The 18,966-nt window shown below is 33.6% G+C and overlaps 1 protein-coding gene across 1 annotated transcript in view; it reads right to left on the bottom strand.

Moving 5' to 3' along the window:
• Positions 1-5,473: 5,473 nt before the first annotated feature.
• The window catches only part of LOC130816062 (nudix hydrolase 3), a 31,314-nt gene continuing 17,821 nt past the window's right edge, over positions 5,474-18,966 (bottom strand). Inside the window, exons 9-21 of the mRNA XM_057682643.1 lie at positions 18,222-18,393; positions 16,046-16,281; positions 15,773-15,854; positions 13,926-13,991; positions 12,510-12,587; positions 11,768-11,863; positions 10,116-10,222; positions 9,837-10,005; positions 7,489-7,572; positions 6,997-7,091; positions 6,806-6,896; positions 6,459-6,605; positions 5,474-5,871 (exon numbers count right to left, since the gene is read on the bottom strand). Of these exons, the coding sequence (XP_057538626.1) occupies positions 5,815-5,871; positions 6,459-6,605; positions 6,806-6,896; positions 6,997-7,091; positions 7,489-7,572; positions 9,837-10,005; positions 10,116-10,222; positions 11,768-11,863; positions 12,510-12,587; positions 13,926-13,991; positions 15,773-15,854; positions 16,046-16,281; positions 18,222-18,393 (1,480 nt within the window). The 3' untranslated portion in view covers positions 5,474-5,814. The remainder of the gene's footprint in view (positions 5,872-6,458; positions 6,606-6,805; positions 6,897-6,996; positions 7,092-7,488; positions 7,573-9,836; positions 10,006-10,115; positions 10,223-11,767; positions 11,864-12,509; positions 12,588-13,925; positions 13,992-15,772; positions 15,855-16,045; positions 16,282-18,221; positions 18,394-18,966) is intronic.

Genomic DNA, 18,966 nt, shown 5'->3' with positions numbered 1-18,966 from the left:
CTTTGTAATGAGTCTAAGTACCTCAGTTTATGTAAACAAAGTTTATGATGTTTTCTTTTTATTTCGTACAACTTTTAGCTAGTCTAGAGGCCGGTGGGCTCTCGAGTTGTATGTAAAGACTTCCGCTGTTTTGTTTGGTTTTGTTTTGTTTGGCGCTGTTTTCTTTGTTGACCATATTCCTTTACCGTTGGAACGTTGACGATCCGAGTAAGGATGTGTTTATTTGTGTCCGTAAGTGAACCGGATTCATGTTTTCACATGATTTTCCGGGTCACTTTAACCGGGCCGTTACAATAGCTATGAAGAATACTTGGACAATGCAACAAATGGCAGACGCGTATTTTCAAGAGGTAGTGAGATTGCATGGTGTGCCTAAGGACATTGTGTCGGATAGAGATTCGAGATTTCTGTCCAAATTTTGGAAGATGCTACAAGAAGCAGTGGGCACGATACTAAAGTTCAGTACTGCATTTCATCCAGCAACAGATGGTCAAACAGAGAGAACGATTCAGACTCTTGAGGATTTGTTAAGAGCATGTGTTATGGATTTTGGTGGATCTTGGGAGGATAATTTGATGTATGTAGAGTTTTCTTACAATAATAGTTTTCATTCTAGCATAGGAATGGCACCTTACGAAGCCCTATATGGAAGAAAGTGTAGGAGTCCTATATGTTGGAATGATGTTAATGAGTCGTTGGGATTAGGACCAGAAATGATTGAGGAGACTACAAAAAAAGTAAGAATGATCCAAGAACGCATGAGGGAAGCGCAAGATCGTCAGAAGTCGTATGCAGACAAAAAGAGGAGGGCATTAGAGTTTGAAGTAGGTGAACAAGTTTTGCTCAAAGTGTCACCAACCAAGGGTGTCATGAGATTTGGTAAGAAGGGTAAATTGAGTCCTCGTTTTATAGGTCCTTATGAAATATTGGAACGAATTGGGGAAGTAGCCTATAGATTAGCCCTACCTATGAACCTAGCTAAAGTCCACAATGTTATCCATGTATCCCAACTCCGAAAATATGTCCATGACCCTTCACATATCATACAACCTGAAACCATTGAACTTGATGAAACCCTTACCTTTGAAGAAAAACCAATAAAAATACTTGATACCAATTTCATCTTTTTATAATATTGTTCTACCAATTTCAATCCAAATTACACATTTTGCATTTGAAAAAAAGAAAAAAAATATAATTCTGACCTTAGCTTTTCCGGCGATACGACGGTCACCGGGACACCACTAGCGTGCGACGGCGGCCACCGGAGCCACCGCCGGCCGACACCTTTTCCCTCTTCCTTCTCCCTTTCTCCTTCTCTCTCCTCCTTCCCTTTCTTCTTTCTTTTCGTGGGTTCCTGGAACTCACCACTTCTCTTTTTTTTTTTTATATATACAATAATAATTATAATAATAATAATAATAATAATAATAATTATTATTATTATTATTATTATTATTATTATTATTTTTAACCCTTACAATTTTAAATCTTATAATAAATGAGTTAGCTATGTTATTTTAACATACTACTCTTACAATTTTAAATTACATGTTTAAATTTATTTATTTTTTTTTTAAAAAAAATATAAAGTATATAAAATAAAAAGAAGTCTTTTAAATTATTATTTTTTTTTGAATGGGTTGATCGGGGTATTAAATTGAGATATATTATTTTCTCGTGTAGACAGCGGATTCGTAGACAGAAATTATTAGAAGCGTACGTTGTCTAGGATCGCGTGACAAGGTAATTCTCAATGTCCATCTAATTAGGACTATCCCGTTAGTATTATGTGCTAAGTGATAATTAATGTGTTTAAATGGGTGCATGATTTGATATGACATTATTTTATATGATGTTATGCTTAATATATTCTCAAATTATATTTACTATTATTTTTGTCAAACTTGAATTTATAATTTTTATTTCGATAAAATTTATATTATTATTTTGATAACGAAATTGGATACGATTTAAATTGGAAGAGAAATGTTTATGATATTAATTCCTATTGCCACCAATTGATGTTAGAATGGTGATTTGGAAAATGAGATTTCAGTTGGATATTCCTGAGATATATATTTATTGGGAAAAATTTATGATCATAAAATAAAATGTATAATGCATGTTTGATTTTAAGTTTGTGTGCTCGCAACTAATTATTAAAATATATTAAATCACGTAAAGTGTAACACGAGGGAAATGAAGCTCTTATATTTGTTGTGATCCAAGTATAAGGGTGATGAACAGGTTGCCCTGTTTGGTTAGTATAGCTGCCGACAGGTATTATTATTTCTGATACTTGATATGATGTTTGGTCTTCCTTCTATTTGTTGTGATCTAAGTAGAAGGGGTGTGCACACTAGGGTTCCCTGAGACTACTCTGCTAGCCTTGAATTATTTGGGGTGACGACCTCTTGTTGAAGTAGGTATAGGGGTAAAGCCTCGGCCTACTGGCGTTCTCGTTCCCTCAAATTTAAAATTGATTATGTGTTTGTCATTATTAATTATCAAATTAATAAATTGGTTTATATGATATTATATATATTATTTTCTCAAATTGTTTTCTATTAAACTCAGCTATATGTTATTTTCTAAAATTATTTCCAATTTGATTATATTGTATTTTCTTAAATCATTTTCAAACTTAATCGTCTTACGGGATGGAGTTGGAATTACTCAATTTTTCTGATTTTGGGAGTTTTTCCCTTGTTTTTCTTGCATTCTTGTGTTACAGGTTATTGATTGCATGGGAATCGCGGAGTGAGGATCACTTAGAAATATAGCTTTTACTAGAGTCGTATTTCAGTTTTAATTTTACCTTAGGTTGTTTAAATTTTATATGGACACAAATTACGTTTCAGTCTTTTCTTATGTTGTAAGATCCTTTGTTGGATTTAAAATTATTAAGTTATTTCTTAGTTGTTAAGCCTTACATTTATTTTATTAGAAATAGATGTGGCGGTAACACTCCCATGACTAGGTTTTGGCTCATGTTTTTCATTAAAGGTGTTTTCAAAATTTCGACCTATTCTGAGGGTATTACAATAATTCAGCCTCTTTCCACACAAAATCAACACACACACATACATCGTCCCATTTACGAAAATACCCGACTTCATAAACTCTTAAAAAACGAAATTTCAAATATCTATTTTGCATTGCAGTCCAAAAAGCAACACTTCGTTCAAAGATTTCATCGATCACCTAACAAGCTTCCTCTAACTTCCCAAATCTCAAATACTCATTAATCAAATTATTATCTACAAACACATATACTTTCATTTTACTCTTCAAAATGAAATCATGTACCACCTTAATTTCTTTCAATTTAGAACGTGATTGAAGGCAAGAAATCAACCAAAATGGATCACGTTCAACCCCATCACAGATTCGTGTTCTAAAAATTCAGCAACCGGGTTTTCAGCTATCATCAGATTTAATGCAAAAAATAGTATTTGACGCAAAAAAAAATGGTACATAGTGAATTAATAATTTACCACAAACGGCATACTAACGGCATTTGTCATTAATGGTATTCTGTGCTAACGGACGAAAACTCAATGGTATATGGTGAATTAAAACATTTTGTGTGGTATATGGTGAATTTTGAAAAAACTCAATGGTATATCATGCAATATCCATTGATTATAATAGTTGACTTTGAAGATTAAATACTAAAGAATTTCATCTTACATACATAATTGCATACTAAAATTGATTTATGTGAAAATGTAACACCCTCAGAATAGGTCGGACTTTTGAAAACACCTTTAATGAAAAACATGAGCCAAAACCTAGTCATGGGAGTGTTACCGCCACATCTATTTCTAATAAAATAAATGTAAGGCTTAACAACTAAGAAATAACTTAATAATTTTAAACCCAACAAAGGGTCATACAACATAAGAAAAGACTGAAACGTAATCTGTGTCCATATAAAATTTAAACAACTAAAAAAAAATTTAAATTGAAATACGACTCTAATAAAGGCTATATTTCTAAGTGATCCTCACTCCACAATTCCCATGCAATCGATAACCTGCAACATAAGAATGCAAAAAAAACAAGGGAAAAACTCCTAAAATCAGGAAATTGAGTAATTCCAACTCCATCCCGTAAAACGATTAAGTTTGAAAATGATTTTAAGAAAATAAAATATAATCAAATTAAAAATAATTTTAGAAAATAATATATAGCTGAGTTTAAAAGAAAACAATGTGAGAAAACAATATATGTAATATCACATAAACCAATTTATTAATTTGATATTTAATAATGACAAACACATAATCAATTTTTAATTTGAGAGAACGAGAACGCCAGTAGGCCGAGGCTTTACCCCTATACCTACTTCATCAAGAGGTCGTCACCCCAAATAATTCAAGGCCAACAGAGTAGTCTCAGGGAACCCTAGTGTGCACACCCCTTCTACTTGGATCACAACAAATAGAAGGAAGACCAAACATCGTATCAAGTATCAGAAATAATAATAATAATACCTGTCGGCAGCTATACTAACCAAACAGGGCAACCTGTTCATCACCCTTATACTTGGATCACAACAAATATAAGAGCTTCATTTCCCTCGAGTTACACTTTACGTGATTTAATAGATTTTTATAATTAGTCGCGAGCACACAAACATATAATCAAACATACATTATTTATTTTATTTTAGGATCATAAATTTTCCCAACGAAAATATATCTCAAGAATATTCAACTGAAATCTCATTTTCCAAATCACCATTTTAACATCAATTGGTGGCAATAGGAATTAATATCACAAATATTTCTCTTCCAATTTAAATCTATCTAATTTCGTTATCAAAATAATAATATAAATTTTATCGAAATAATAATTATAAATTCAAGTTTGACCAAAAAAATTAATAGTAAATATAATTTGAGAATATATAAAACATAACATCATATAAAATAATGTCATATCAAATCATGCACCCATTTAAACACATTAATTATCACTTAGCACATAATACTAACGGGATAGTCCTAATTAGATGGACATTGAGAATTACCTTGTCACGCGATCCTAGACAACGTACGCTCCTAATGATCTCTGTCTACGAATCCGTTGTCTTTAATATCGAAATCTTGCGTTTTCTTGACTTGAATTTTAAGCAAATGGGAGATGGAGGAAGTAATTTGTAGGAAAAGAAGGAAGTGTGAGTAATAATGTGAATGAAATTAAGGGTAATTGGTTTAATTTATAATAGGTAAGTGAGGTTAGTTTTAAGGTTTATAGGGAGAAGTGGGAAGTTATTGTTAATGGGGAGTTATATTTTTTTATTTTATTTTATTTTTATTTAATTTTCTGAAATTTATTTATTTATTTATTATTATTATTATTATTATTATTATTATTATTATTATTATATTAAAAAAAAACGGTTGTTACAGAAAATATAGAAGTACTTTTGTTGATAACACCAATCAATTAAAACCAAATGTGCTACTTGAAGATAACATCCATTTTATTGATATGACAATATACAAGTTATTAATTGAAAATGTCAAATAATTAGAGCATACATCTGAATTCTGATCAAAAGCCTCCACTCAAATCACAAATCTAAACAGAGATTTTGTTTATTGGTGTTCATTGAAGAAAGAAAGAATGACCCAACAGTTGACACAACCTCTTACGATCTGATTCAGAATCAGATTCCATCAAATGGATCTCCGTTGTTGAGAGACACAAATCCCACGCTCCCATAGTGACCTGTCAGGTCACCAAACATTTGAAGTGAAATTGTGCGGCAAATGATTAATGAGACTTGTATGTTTCAGGCTATTCCACGCATATTTGATCAGCAACGCTAAATTTAGGAGCAATGTCAACTGGTACCTGTCAGCCCGATCAAATGCGAGTGTTAAATTCCCAGCTTAAATGATGAAAACAAGGAAAAATTGTCGCAACAGCTTCAAAACTTTTTTGAAGGTTAAATCTGTCAAGAGTTCATGTATCATTCTTTTCATACATAAAAAGAAAAACAAAACGCTTCATAAAATCAATTTTCTGCCCCATTAACGACCTGCCCTGGTAATGAGCGGCACCAAGCCTGCAGCCCAATGGGCTGCCCCACCCCTTTAACCACCTCCAGTGTCAGTCAATGTAAGGTGCTTTGGATTACAAGCAATTAACACAGTACCAAGGAAATTTTACTAAAAAAGTTGGTAAGAAAATATTATGTGCCAAGAGAACGGGGTTGGAAAATGAAGTTTAAAACAGTACGACTATTTCCTAAGGAAAGGCCTATCCTTTTTTTGAAAATAATCAAAAAAATTTGTCTTCAATTTCAACTTTCTTCCTCAACAAGCAGTTTTAAAAATACCAATTTAAGGTTTCAATATAGACATTATCCCAAATTATTTATCCCAAAGTATATCAATCATCAATTAAATACCCCTTTAATAAAATTCAAAAAGCCATACCTCAAGGCATACCAACTTGTCTAATGCAAGTCGCAATGGGTTGGTAATTTTACAATACTCTTGAAGAAGTGAAGTAGCAGCATTTTTATCACCGGTAGCTTGTATGGTAAGAATCTTTGAACTCAAGCTCTCGACTGCATCTTTAACCTTTTTAATCAACAGAATAATGTATCAATTTTTATCAACAAAACTAATGAAATCAAGGATTTTAGATGTGTTAACACTTCAAAATAACACAAAAAAACATCCTATTTTGCCTTGGTTTTGACAATAACTCCCTCATAAATTGGGATTTTGTTGAGTAATATAGAGGGAATCATTCATCAAATCAATAGACCTAACCAAACCTTGTCGAAATTCACGCTAAATCTTCCATCAGGATGCAAAATAAATGCTTCTTTCTCAAATAGCCAATTGAACTGCAGTGCTTGTCCTTTCCTGGAAAGAGGCCAATGCATATCAAGAATATACAAAAATAAATTGCATTTTAAAAACATAAAAATGAAATTGGTTTATAAGCATTGCCTTGCTTGCTTACCCATGAGCTTCATCCAATCCAAAACGTACAGAGCGAAAACATCCCGCAAGGAAGGACACATACATAGACTTGGATAAAGTTGACGGAAGTAGATCCTGGTTCAATCATTCACATTAGCTCACAAGGCTGAATGAGGTTACAAACCAAAATATTTCAGAAAGGCATGTGTATAGGTAAGACTTTAATTTATTTATTAAGAGAGTCAATACAAGCATCCAATTGTAGAACGCAGACTAACAGGCATACTTTACGACGCATAAGGCTTGGGAATTAGCCACAAGTGAAGCCTTTTTCTTCAGTCAGCTTGAAAAATTATGGTGCATAATAGTTTCAACTGTTTTAAAACAGTTATTTTCGGAGATATGAGGAACCCAACAAAAAGGTGGGAAATAGATATGCAATCCCATGTAACAAAAATTTGGTAAGAAGAACATTAAGTATCACAAAGGATGAAAGCTAACAGCTTCAAAAAACAAATTGATGGTCACCAACCTGACTGATGAAGAAATTAAGAGCCCAGAGGCCAACTATATCAGCTTTCGCTTCTTCTAATGCTGAGTGTAGTTCTTGTAGCTCCTGCATGACAAGGAAACAGTTAACTATTTATCAAGTATTCACAAGTTACAAGGAAGCAATAAAATCTCTATGGCGTAGAGCTTTTAATATTTCTCCTACAAGTTTTATCGTGACATATTAAGGTTTTAAACTGTCCAAAATGAGACTGAACAGCTTGGAATTTTTTCAAGGACAAACACCAACCAATCTTGGCTCAATCCGACCAATAGACCATTACATTCAAAGCAACGAACTGAAATTTAGAGAATCCTCCAACTGCGAAAATACGCCTTATAGGATCTTTGGAACTAGCATGGATTTTGTTGGACTCAGAAATCATTTGTAAAGTTCTGTTTGGAATAAGCATGTATGGGTAGACTTTTAGCTCATTAAAAGAGGAAACTTGTTTCTTTCATGGGTAGGGGTTTATTTTTTTTCACATGAATGGGAGAAAAACGGAAGGAGAGAATAAAGATTTGAAAATTCAACTTTACTTTCTATCTCTCTCTTTCGAGACCAAAAAATTGAGACTCTCCAGTTGTCTCTTCGTCACGGGCTGCCTCTCATACTTCAAATATAGAGAGAAAAAGAGGACGTTGGTTGGGTGATAAATACACTTAAAAGAGATAGAGATAGGGAACAGAACACCCATCATAAGGGTATTTCCAAGTTGAGACCAGAAAGGAAACAAAGGAGCTTTAAAAGGATTGTGAGACAGATTGATTGGGTTTAAGGTAATGAGAAAATGAACATTTCAGAAAAAGAAGGAACAATGGCAGAACTCGAGCACTGCAGCTCATGGGTATCATATCTGCCTTTCTTTATTACAGGCAATATATTTTTAGTAATTCAGGCTTAACAAACTGATTACAGAATTCTTCTAGAATTCCTCTATAACAGACTGTTATGACAAACTCTAAAACAAACTCTTCCACTCATAACAAATTTAGTTACTGTATTGCCCAGCTGGAAAACAGAATTCTGTCCTACTTTTTTTCATTGCGTGTGATGCCTCTTATAGGTTGAGATTTGTGCTCATTTAACTGCAGGTGTGACTGATTGATAGTACTACATACATCAATAAGGTGATGTTCTTTTTAAGGAAGTTCATTTGCTAAAAACTTCTCACTTAAGTGTGCTGTGTTCTTAGGATATGTGACCTCCATGGAAGTTCTCAAAGTGCACACAAGAGAGGCCAAAGTGCACCGGAAAAGACTTGTGTTGGTCTGTGGGTTAATCTACAACCCCCATAGAGTGCTACACTAAGTTAAACTTTTATTTTTCTTTTTATAGGACAAACTATATAGGGTACTTGAATTTAAAAACCCTAAATAGGGTACGTATGTGAGCCTTCAACGCTGTCCTTGAAAGTTGAAATGTCCCAAAAAACTATCATTGTACCCTATCACTCCTTATCGTAGCCATTAGATGTGGCCCTCCAAATCCATTCCCAAGACGTATCAGGTACGCGTGACGGTACTTGAAAGTGCTCGTGCTTTATTGGCCCTAGCAGTACTCCAATCAAAATCATTGGTCAAGAAAGATAGATCGATTAAGTGAGTAAAGTAATAGAAAATCAAGGGCCAAAACAATACCTAGAGTAAGTGTATCAGAACTGCCATTTCATTTGGGAGAAAAAAAAAACTTCTAACAAGGAACCAGGGTCATTCAAGGACCATGGAGAGTGTGGTCAGCATGTGCGGTTAACTTTCACAAGTCAGTGGTTGGTGCTACTTCTGATTAAACAAGAAACTTTTAAGCGGGTGGGGTCAGTGGTTTGTGCTACTTCTACCTTCTACCTCCCTAAAAAAAGGAGGCCTTACCCCTTCCTTTTCAGGCTGGCTGGTTGACAAGTTTTCTACCGTTTTAGATGGCAGAGTAATACATATTCTGGAGCCATCTAATAAAATTTCCAAAAGACCACTGTTAGGATACAGCCTTCAAAATTCGCAATCATGCTCGCTCAGTACTAGTCTTCTACACCTCCCATCGGAAAGATGTTTACACTTTACAAAGGTTTTTTACACTTTCACTTTATTCCTCTTACAACGAAGTGTTTCTTTCACCTTTTCTTCACCTTTTAAGTTTCTGTCTCTCTCTCTCTTAAACGTTTCTTCCATTCTCTCCCACTCTTTATTTTCCCACATGCTACTCGTAGAGTAATTGTAAATATATTTAATAGAGGAAGTATATTCTCAATATTCATTGATTGTCTTGAAAGTTGAAACACATTGTTAATTCAGGGAAATAGTAGTTATTTGAGAGGACCTCCTTCTCACACTTACCAATCTTACAGTTGATTCGCGGCCATCTGGGAGCACTATGCTATGAGGACCAATTCCATGGCAGCATTCATGACAAATTGTATGAGTAAAGAACGAATCGAAGTCAACAAGATCCTGTTGTTCCTTTGATATGCATGCCTTAGCAATCGGAAGAAGAATATGCTCAAACCTAGGAGTAGCAAAAGTTTAAGAGCAAATAGCAAAATAACGTAAAAATAGCAAGAACAGAGGTAACAATCATACGACAAAACAAGAAAATGTTAGTATTTGAAGCCTTACTTTGCCTCAGAGACATTTTTAAGCATAACCATTGAAGTGCCACGATCTTTCACAATCCGTTCATCATTTGGTAGATTAAATGCAACAGTTTGAGGTCCCTTCACATCCTGCAATAAAACTATTATGAAGCAATGCTCCCACAAACATGCTTTAAATGATTCTAGCAATAATGTATAAGTTGTACCAACCAAACTCAAATTTTGATTTAGATACCTCATCAGGCATTTAAGGTGTTAAAGATCAACCATTACAAATTTCTTCTCGTCAACTTCTTTTTATCGACTTATGAGTAATACTACTATTCTTAAAAAATATTAATAACCTCATATGCATGATTACTAGTACAATAACTAGATTTTAAGTAAATTATTATAACAATCATTGTAATACTTGGTTCTTCCACTTAAAATATGGACACTCTTTGTAAGTGAAGATCATCTACTAGGTTATTTGCAATTCATAAGAAAAATATATAGTAATGTGGGGTCTTGTTTGATTCATTCGGATGAGTACTCTCTCCATCCCTTTTTGTTCAACATAACGAATATTAACCTTCTATATTTTTTACTAATACAGAACTAAAGATATTAAGTTTGTTATCAATGAAGCCAAATTGTTGTAGTTCTTTGGTTCTGGAACAGTGGCGGATCTAAGATTTATATTAAGTGGGGTCAAAAGTTGAAACTAAAGTCAATTTTAAAGTCAATGTAGTATAAAGTAAAATCTAAAATATTTAAAATTCAATGCATGTTTTATTTTATTAAAAAAATCTAACAGGCTGATTAAATTAAATTAAAGAACCTAGCAAAAGTATGAATTAACGGTCCCTTTTACCATTAATAGTTCTTGACGAGTTTTTATCTTAAATTAGAATATTTTAAGCTATTTCGCTTTAATTTTTAAATTTTGGACTGCAATTCAAAACAAATATTTTAAATATATTTTGAAATATTTAAATATTTATTGGAAAAATTTTAAATTGAAGTGGGGTCAAATGAACGTGTACACATCAACCTCCCTCCGTCCCTATTCTGGAATATATGGATTATATAGTGAAGTAACTCATTAAACCATGTGCATTTTTTAGTTACGTAAAGTTGTAGATGATGTTTAATATCCAAATAAAAACAACCTCTACATTGTTACAAGGTTAAAGTTGCATACATCCGACCCCCAAACTCTTATTAGTGGAAGTCACTTACTGGCATTGGGGAAATGGTGCGTTGTGTTGTACTTATTTATTCAAACAAATTGATGACATAAAATGTGCATTAGTAAACATGAAAAGTGAAAAGGGAAAGAACAAAAGAATAAAGTGAGTAAAACTATTTGTTATTGGTTATAAGATATATCATATTGTACACTTAATTGTTCCATTTGCTTTCAGTGTCCAAGATACATGCACAGCCACTAATGCCTTTGATAAATGATTTTAAATTATGTACATTTGAAACAAATATAAAAAGATCAGGCATGACTTAGATTAGGTCATATATATTTTTATACTGAAGTAGAGACAAAGATATGAAAGAGGACAACATCATGGTGTTATTTGTTGAGTTAATAAAATTTTACCTTACAGAGTATATTCAAGTTCTAGTTACAAAAACAGACTACATGCATAATTTTATGTATTCATGAGAAGGACATACCCCACTATTGTAAAGAAGTTGGATGACACGAATTGGAGCAGGTGAGACATCTTTAGATTTGAATGAGTCGTTCATTGGAAGATTCTGCTCCAAAACCTTACAAAACCAAACATAAAAGTCAAAAAAAAAAAAATCAGCCACTTTTGAAATGTTTGTCAGTGAGTACAAGGCTCAAAGAAAGACACAATTGGTAGCACCATTATTAGTTTCACAAAATATAGGCTTCCATACAACAGTTTCCAACTCAACTGTTCACAAGTTGCGACCTAAATAGCACCTTAATTACTGCTGAAAATTTTTATAAAAATAACATTAGTTGAACTTCATTGATCATTAATTTCTCAATCAATGGAGAAATGGTGATGCTTACAACCCAGAGGACACTTTGGATCAGTATGATGGACTGAGAGTCCAATTAGGTCATTTTTCAGCATCACAAATTGTTGTGAGAAACGGTCTCTCCGAGAGATGCATTACATATATGGGCTAAATATCCCAATCAATACAACTTAAGAGGAAATAAGAATGTGAGCTTCATGTTTGAGGTCGTCTCTCTGAGAGATGGTTTCTCACAAGAAAAGCTGTTTCAGCATACAGGTAGTATTATACAATTAAAAGTCGCATAAAAGTAGTAACTTTAAATAAAATGAAGGCAATTTCTTATGTCTCTTCAACTAATGTCAAGCTAAATTGCAAAACTGCTATATAAAAGGTAGTTTTGACAATTCATCAAGATATTTACCAATAGGTGATCACCAAATAGTTTAAGCTTTTCCGTGGCATTGTCATCTCGAATTCCAATAAATGCCTCAAATGTAGCCTGAAAAATAAGGAACAAACTAGAAAATTCAACACTCATCAACATTCAAGATACCCCACTACTCCTCTCACATAACATAATGCATCATCACTATAGCCAATGGACTTAATTCTAAGAAAAGCACATAAAGAAACAAAAACATTGAAAAAAAAAAAAGAAATAGGTGACATGCTGTAAATCCAACCACATGATGTTTGGACATAGATATGAGTGCCTAGGTATGGACTCTAGAATCTCACACTAAGATTCTTTACTTGAAAATACGGGAGCGAGGTTAAAGATGCCTCTATTTACAATAGTGACACAAAGACAAACCAGAAAAATAATTATGCTTCTGTCCCTAATTGTATTATGTACGAAGAAAATTATTATTTTCTCTATTTGAAAAAAGTTCTAGTGAGAACCATCCTCATATAAGAACCGTGAGAACCAATCTATCTGACAAAAAAGTTCTAGAGATTTTGCGCATCATGAACTATCAGACCTGGCAGTAACATTACCATGTTACAATTAATGCACTTTGAGCAATGCTAATATACACCATTTGTCCCATTTTGTTTGTCTATTACCGTTTTTATCAGTCATTTTTCTGATCTCCACGTCCCTTTTTTGTCGGTCCTTTTTAATTTGTCCCTCTAAAAATGTTATTTAATTTTGGATACTCTTTCCTCTATAAAGCTCCCAATATTCCACTTATTGGTCCCATCAACTACCAGTGTTTGTCCTACATTCCTACCAACCTTTATTTATTATTTCCCTCTCTTTAGCTTTAATCTTTAACCCACTATAAAAAATTTAACCGCATACATCATCCTCCATGATATGCGTGGCTACAATAACAAGACAAACAAAAAGCTGAGGCAACAGCTCTTCTTCTGAAAATTTTCCATTCCAGCGGGTTTACATTGCAGATGATTGAGCAAAAGCAAATTGCACTTGAACAAAATAATACGGACAAGATTCCTAAGGTGGGAAGAAAAATAAGATAGATAGTGCTACAAGAACTTAGGGGCAGGGCACGAACGAATTGATTAGTAATCATGACACATCAGCAGCTTCGACCATGAAAGGGTATAAGAAAAGCCTCAAATCAGATATTACCAAATGTAGTTTTCATCAAGGTGAAACAATGTTTGCCATGATTATAGAAGCAGACAAGATAGATCAATATCTTCTAAAAAATCTTTAGCGTTATTTAACGAGATGCAAATTTTCATCTCATAAGTTTTATATGAAAAACTGTTCCACTAGAATCCAACTGTTAGTCAATTTCGAGATACGCGATCTACATATTGATCTTTGAAAAACTCATTGAAGCAAATACGCACAGTAGCTTACCTTGTATCCGAAAAGTGTGTCTTCATAGGTCTCATAAGGGCCAATGGTGACATCCAGCTTTGAATCCTACATTTGGGGAAATAAATTTAATAAACAAATAGAAGATTTCACAATTTTTACTCAAAGGTTCAAAACATACATTTAAAATAAGCAAAAGACCAAAGGCTGATAAGCCGACAAGTTGAGAAATGCCTGATTATACTTTTTGAATCATGAAAGACAGAGAATAGGTCATACTAAGACCCTAATCCCTCACCTTCAAGAACATTACACTGCTCTAATGTCACTTATGCATAAAAATCAAGTCCAATTCAGTAAAAATTATAACTGCAAAGAAAAATCCGAGAGAAACTGTAAAAATATGTTCCCTTTAGCAAATTTAAGTTCAGTTCAGCAACGGTGTAGAGAACAACGCCCAACTCATATCATCTAAAACAGGTGAGTTTCACTTATCTTCTTTTTCAAAACCAAAACCAAAACCCTTTGCTGAAAAGTTCTGTCATGCATCCGGATTGTGCTAGGCCATCCATTACTCAAGTATATTCTAGAAGGAATAGAGCACTTGCAAAACAGAATTGAAAAGCTGGCAGCAAATTGGTTATGCAAGAATATTTCTGTTATTCATAATATGATGAGCTGTACTAAAGGGCATTCTAGTACATAATACAATGCTATATAATGAAAAGGGGGGGGGGGGGGGGGGGGGGGCTAGATTTCTTTCATGCTTGTAGTACAAAATTTGGAGTGTATTTACACTAAGGAGTTACTGAGTCACTCTAAGAACTCAGGGGAGTACACTGCTCTCTTATACATAATACAAGCATTTCACCTCTTTACATTTTCTTCTTCTCTTCTCTTTTCTTTTTCTTACTAATCTTCTTTCTGTGTAATCTGAAACTCTCACATACTGAGTACAACAAGTTCACATCCATTCTATCATTCAAATACAAGGCACATTAATGCCGAAATGACTTATAATTGATTTTTTCTCTTTAAGGAAAGTCTATTATCATGGATAAAAAAGAACTTCCAACCAGAGGAAAAATATCCTCAAGTCACATCAAAACACTTGAATTGGAGACCACAATTCAACTCAAGCAAGGATATATTTTATAAGATCATAGCGCTCATTCTAGCTGTCCATTTTTCAATATTTTGCCTAGAATTTGATTGGGGTAAAGGTATTCAATTTGCCAATTTGAATCGATAGAATTTGGCATCCAATAGGGAATCGGTGGAAAATTTTCCTTCTCTTTCATATAACTCCCGTTGAGCTTCACAAAGTGTGCCATTTTAAATATGACATGCATAGGTTCTTGAGTACAACGAACTTCTTATCAGAACCTTACTAATCACTAATCGTGGAACTTTTTTCTTATTTGAGATATCTCCAGCCTCAAGAACATTTCAGCCCACCCAACACCACTAGAATTAACATCAAATGAAAAAAATCAAATACCAGAGACATAAAAAGAAAAATAAATAATGTATTATGGAATAGAAAATTTTATAATGTAAAAATCACATTGACACCCTGCAGGTTTGCATAATGCAATAAAACAGTTACTAGCAACCAAAAATTTGTAGTATAACGCACAAAGAGTAGTCAACTTACTCCATAATTCATAACTACATCATCCTTTACCTTTTCATTTAATTGACATCGTAAACGAGGAAAAATTAATGTATAAAAAAAGCATTCAATTTATTTTATTATAAGGTAATTATCAAGTTATCAATCACATGGACAAAAGAAGATTACTGGATGTTAGACACCAGCATCCAGCAGAGACTTTCCAGCACCAGGTACTAAACATTCAATGTGTTGAAGAACAAAAATCACATACCAACTCCATCCAAGCTATGTCAGAGTCATAATAATCATTTGAAAGAAATGCATCTGCCTTGCTGTGCAGCAGCCTCTTCAAGCTACAACCAACAAACAACAATCAGAGAATTCAAAAGGCAGCACATGAAAATTTATCGTTTAATCACAGAAATAACAACGACAACAATATCAAAGCCTTAATCTCAACATATGGTATCACCAGTCGCCGTCGGCTATATGAACCAAAACAAATTAATGTGGGAGTAAAAAAGGATATATGAACAGAAAATACCTGGGAAAACTAGTGAGTCCCCCTGCTTTATGCAGCAAATCTGAAGCTTTTTTGAGGTGAGACCTATATTCTTCAGAAAACGGTACACAGTAAAGATCATGAACAGATACGGCACAGTCTCCCCCATCAATATGGGCATCCAAATTAACTCCACTGCGTCTTTTAACAACATTGAAAAAACCCATTGCTTCTTGTTTTTCATCCTCAGACAGACTATTTTTCCACAATTCAAATTCCTGTCAAGAAGGAATATTATTAAAAACTTCCTTTTGTATGAAGTTAGTAAGCAATATTACAAAAGCTTAAAATCAATGACAACCTATGCTAGACTCTGCTAGACTGCTTGTTCTTTCCAGAAAAAAGAAAAAAAATAGTAATTGGGAAATTATTTAACGTGAAAAAAACAAATGACCACAATAAAAAGAAAGACCAAATAACAAAAACTCATCTATAAAAACCAACATTTTTCTTTTTTAAGGTACTTACCCTCTATCATTAGAAAAAGAGATTTGTGGAGCTCATTTTTAAGGTCACTTTTTCTGAACTGCCTATACGACTCACCCCATGCATCCCCCTCTTCTGTTAATAATCAAAGTGGATGAACAATATTATTGCACAGAGAATTGTTCAAAGAGGCTCAAAGAAGGGAAAAGCCACTACGTGTGCAGCCTATTCTGAACGTTAAAAGAAGGTAAAGGACCTTGCACAGACGACCAAGGAAATGCCTATATTCTGACATCATCATTCTTTTGAATCATGAACTGAAACAGAAATATTACTATTCTACACGTTCCCACTCTTCCAACCTCTAGTAGTAGTATGGAATAAACAATTTATAATTATTGAGTATCAATAAGTCTTCATTTTGAATTATGTGCACTTTTTCTTTGTGTATGAAGTTGCACATGATGTTTGCTACCAAGAGTCATTAGGAAACAACCACTTACTTATCACTTACAAGGGTAAGTTTGCATACATCCAACCCCCCCTCCCTTCAAACCCTACCTAGGTGGGAGCCACTAATGGAATTGGAATAATGGATTGTTGAGTAACAATGAGCTTCATCTGCTGGTCAGAAAAATGATTTAATCAAAATGGAGAGGCAAAAGTACACACTTCTACAAATAAATATTTGCTTAGCCATTCTTTGGGTGTTATGGGATAAGAGAAATGAGTAAATGATTGAAATTACGGAAACCAGGCTAATTCATGAGGTTTTGTGGGACAATTAGTTTACTTTTTAATCGGTAGTCGTACTACTCGACAGGATTCCTCCACTTCTATTTAGCTTCTCTTAACAAAATACAGCAGGATTGATACTCTATTGCCCTCTTTGTTCTTATTTAAGGATTCTCTTTCCACCGTGTAGCATTGGCTTTATTGTGCTTAACAAAGCAAATGTAATGCAAACAAAATCTACAAAAGAAGACCCTCTATGTTTCTGAATCCTTCAACAACCAAGTCAACATGTATATATATATTCTTAAATACTCATCCATGTATCAAACCATATTAAGTTATACCTTTTGCACAGAAAAATTGATATTACAACCAATAGGCATAGTATTTATTTCCTTTAGAGTTTCATATAATAGAAGGGATTTTTCATGAGGTACAATTGTGGTTCAAATAATCTGTAAGGCATGCTCATAGTTTCAAACAATGCCCAATGTGTATGAGTTTAAAAAATATTGCATGCAATACCCTATGATAAAATATTTCACCCAAACAAAAGGCATTGCATGAGGAAATAATTAGTGGTCAAAAATATTTTGGTTTCCTCAATATTTAATTTATCAAACTTATTGTTGGGCTTTATGTAATTGTTTGAGTAGAAATGACTAGATGAGAGAGAGATAAAAGTAATGGGAAACAGAATTGCAAGTTTACAGTATTGCTTGATGGGAACGAGAGTTTTTGTAGATTTGGCATAAAGAGAAAGCAACAATTTGAAGACTTTTCACATCAAATTTTCATGTTTATTAGTTAGGGCCATTTGGTGAATTTATTTCAAATCTCACAAGTGCCTCGTCCATATTTCAAACTATAAGAGTACCTTAAACCACATTGACACCTTATGAAAAGTCCCAAAGAAGAGTATGCTGATAGCATATAATCTCAAAGCTTTTGGTAATTGGTGCTATAAATTGCACATCAACATAAAAAGATCATGTACCAGTTTTTCCATATCTGAGGGATAGAAATTTGCACCAGGTGGTTTCGTCAGAGGAAATGCAGCTCTGTACTCAAGGCCCTTCCAGTCGAGCACTGGTTTTGTGGCATGAGGAAGCAATTTAATTGCAGAATCAGCTGTAGTTAAAAAGGCCTGGTTTTCATCTAGGGACGACCTGTCATAAATAATAAAATGGAAAACAATGATAATGATAAGAGCTTATCAATTATTGAAGTGATTTATAAATTTTAAAATCATACAACAATTTTAACATCTTCCTCTTGATCATGGTATCAACTATAAAGAAGAATCTACATATCCTAAGAAACAAAAAACAACCATACCACCATAAAGCCCAAGGCCCCAACGTGCATCCCCAATATTTAAATATATTACAATTTATTTTCGGGATTAGTTAGTATCAATCAATTATCTTGGTTGACTAGCATGGATTTGCAGGTCAACCAACATTCTAAAATGATTTGTAATGAGTAAATAGTGCAAAAAGGTCAGTTTCTGCAGTAATGGGGCTGGAGGCGGGTGTTGCACAGGCAAATTTCGGTCAAGACCAAGAAATATCCCTTGAAAAGGGCCTAAGTACGATTTTTACACCTTTATGATGCTGGTAGTATCGGTTTGGTAGGGTAATTCATTTGTCATTCCTTTTTTATTCACCTAGAAATAACACCGATTTCAAAATGCTTTCCTCTTTCTACTTTTATTTGTAAGGTTTTGAAGGATGTGAAAA

The sequence above is a fragment of the Amaranthus tricolor genome, chromosome 6 (genome assembly GCF_026212465.1).
Source record: "Amaranthus tricolor cultivar Red isolate AtriRed21 chromosome 6, ASM2621246v1, whole genome shotgun sequence".
Lineage (NCBI taxonomy): Eukaryota > Viridiplantae > Streptophyta > Magnoliopsida > Caryophyllales > Amaranthaceae > Amaranthus > Amaranthus tricolor.
This window is presented reverse-complemented; position numbering and strand designations above follow the sequence as displayed.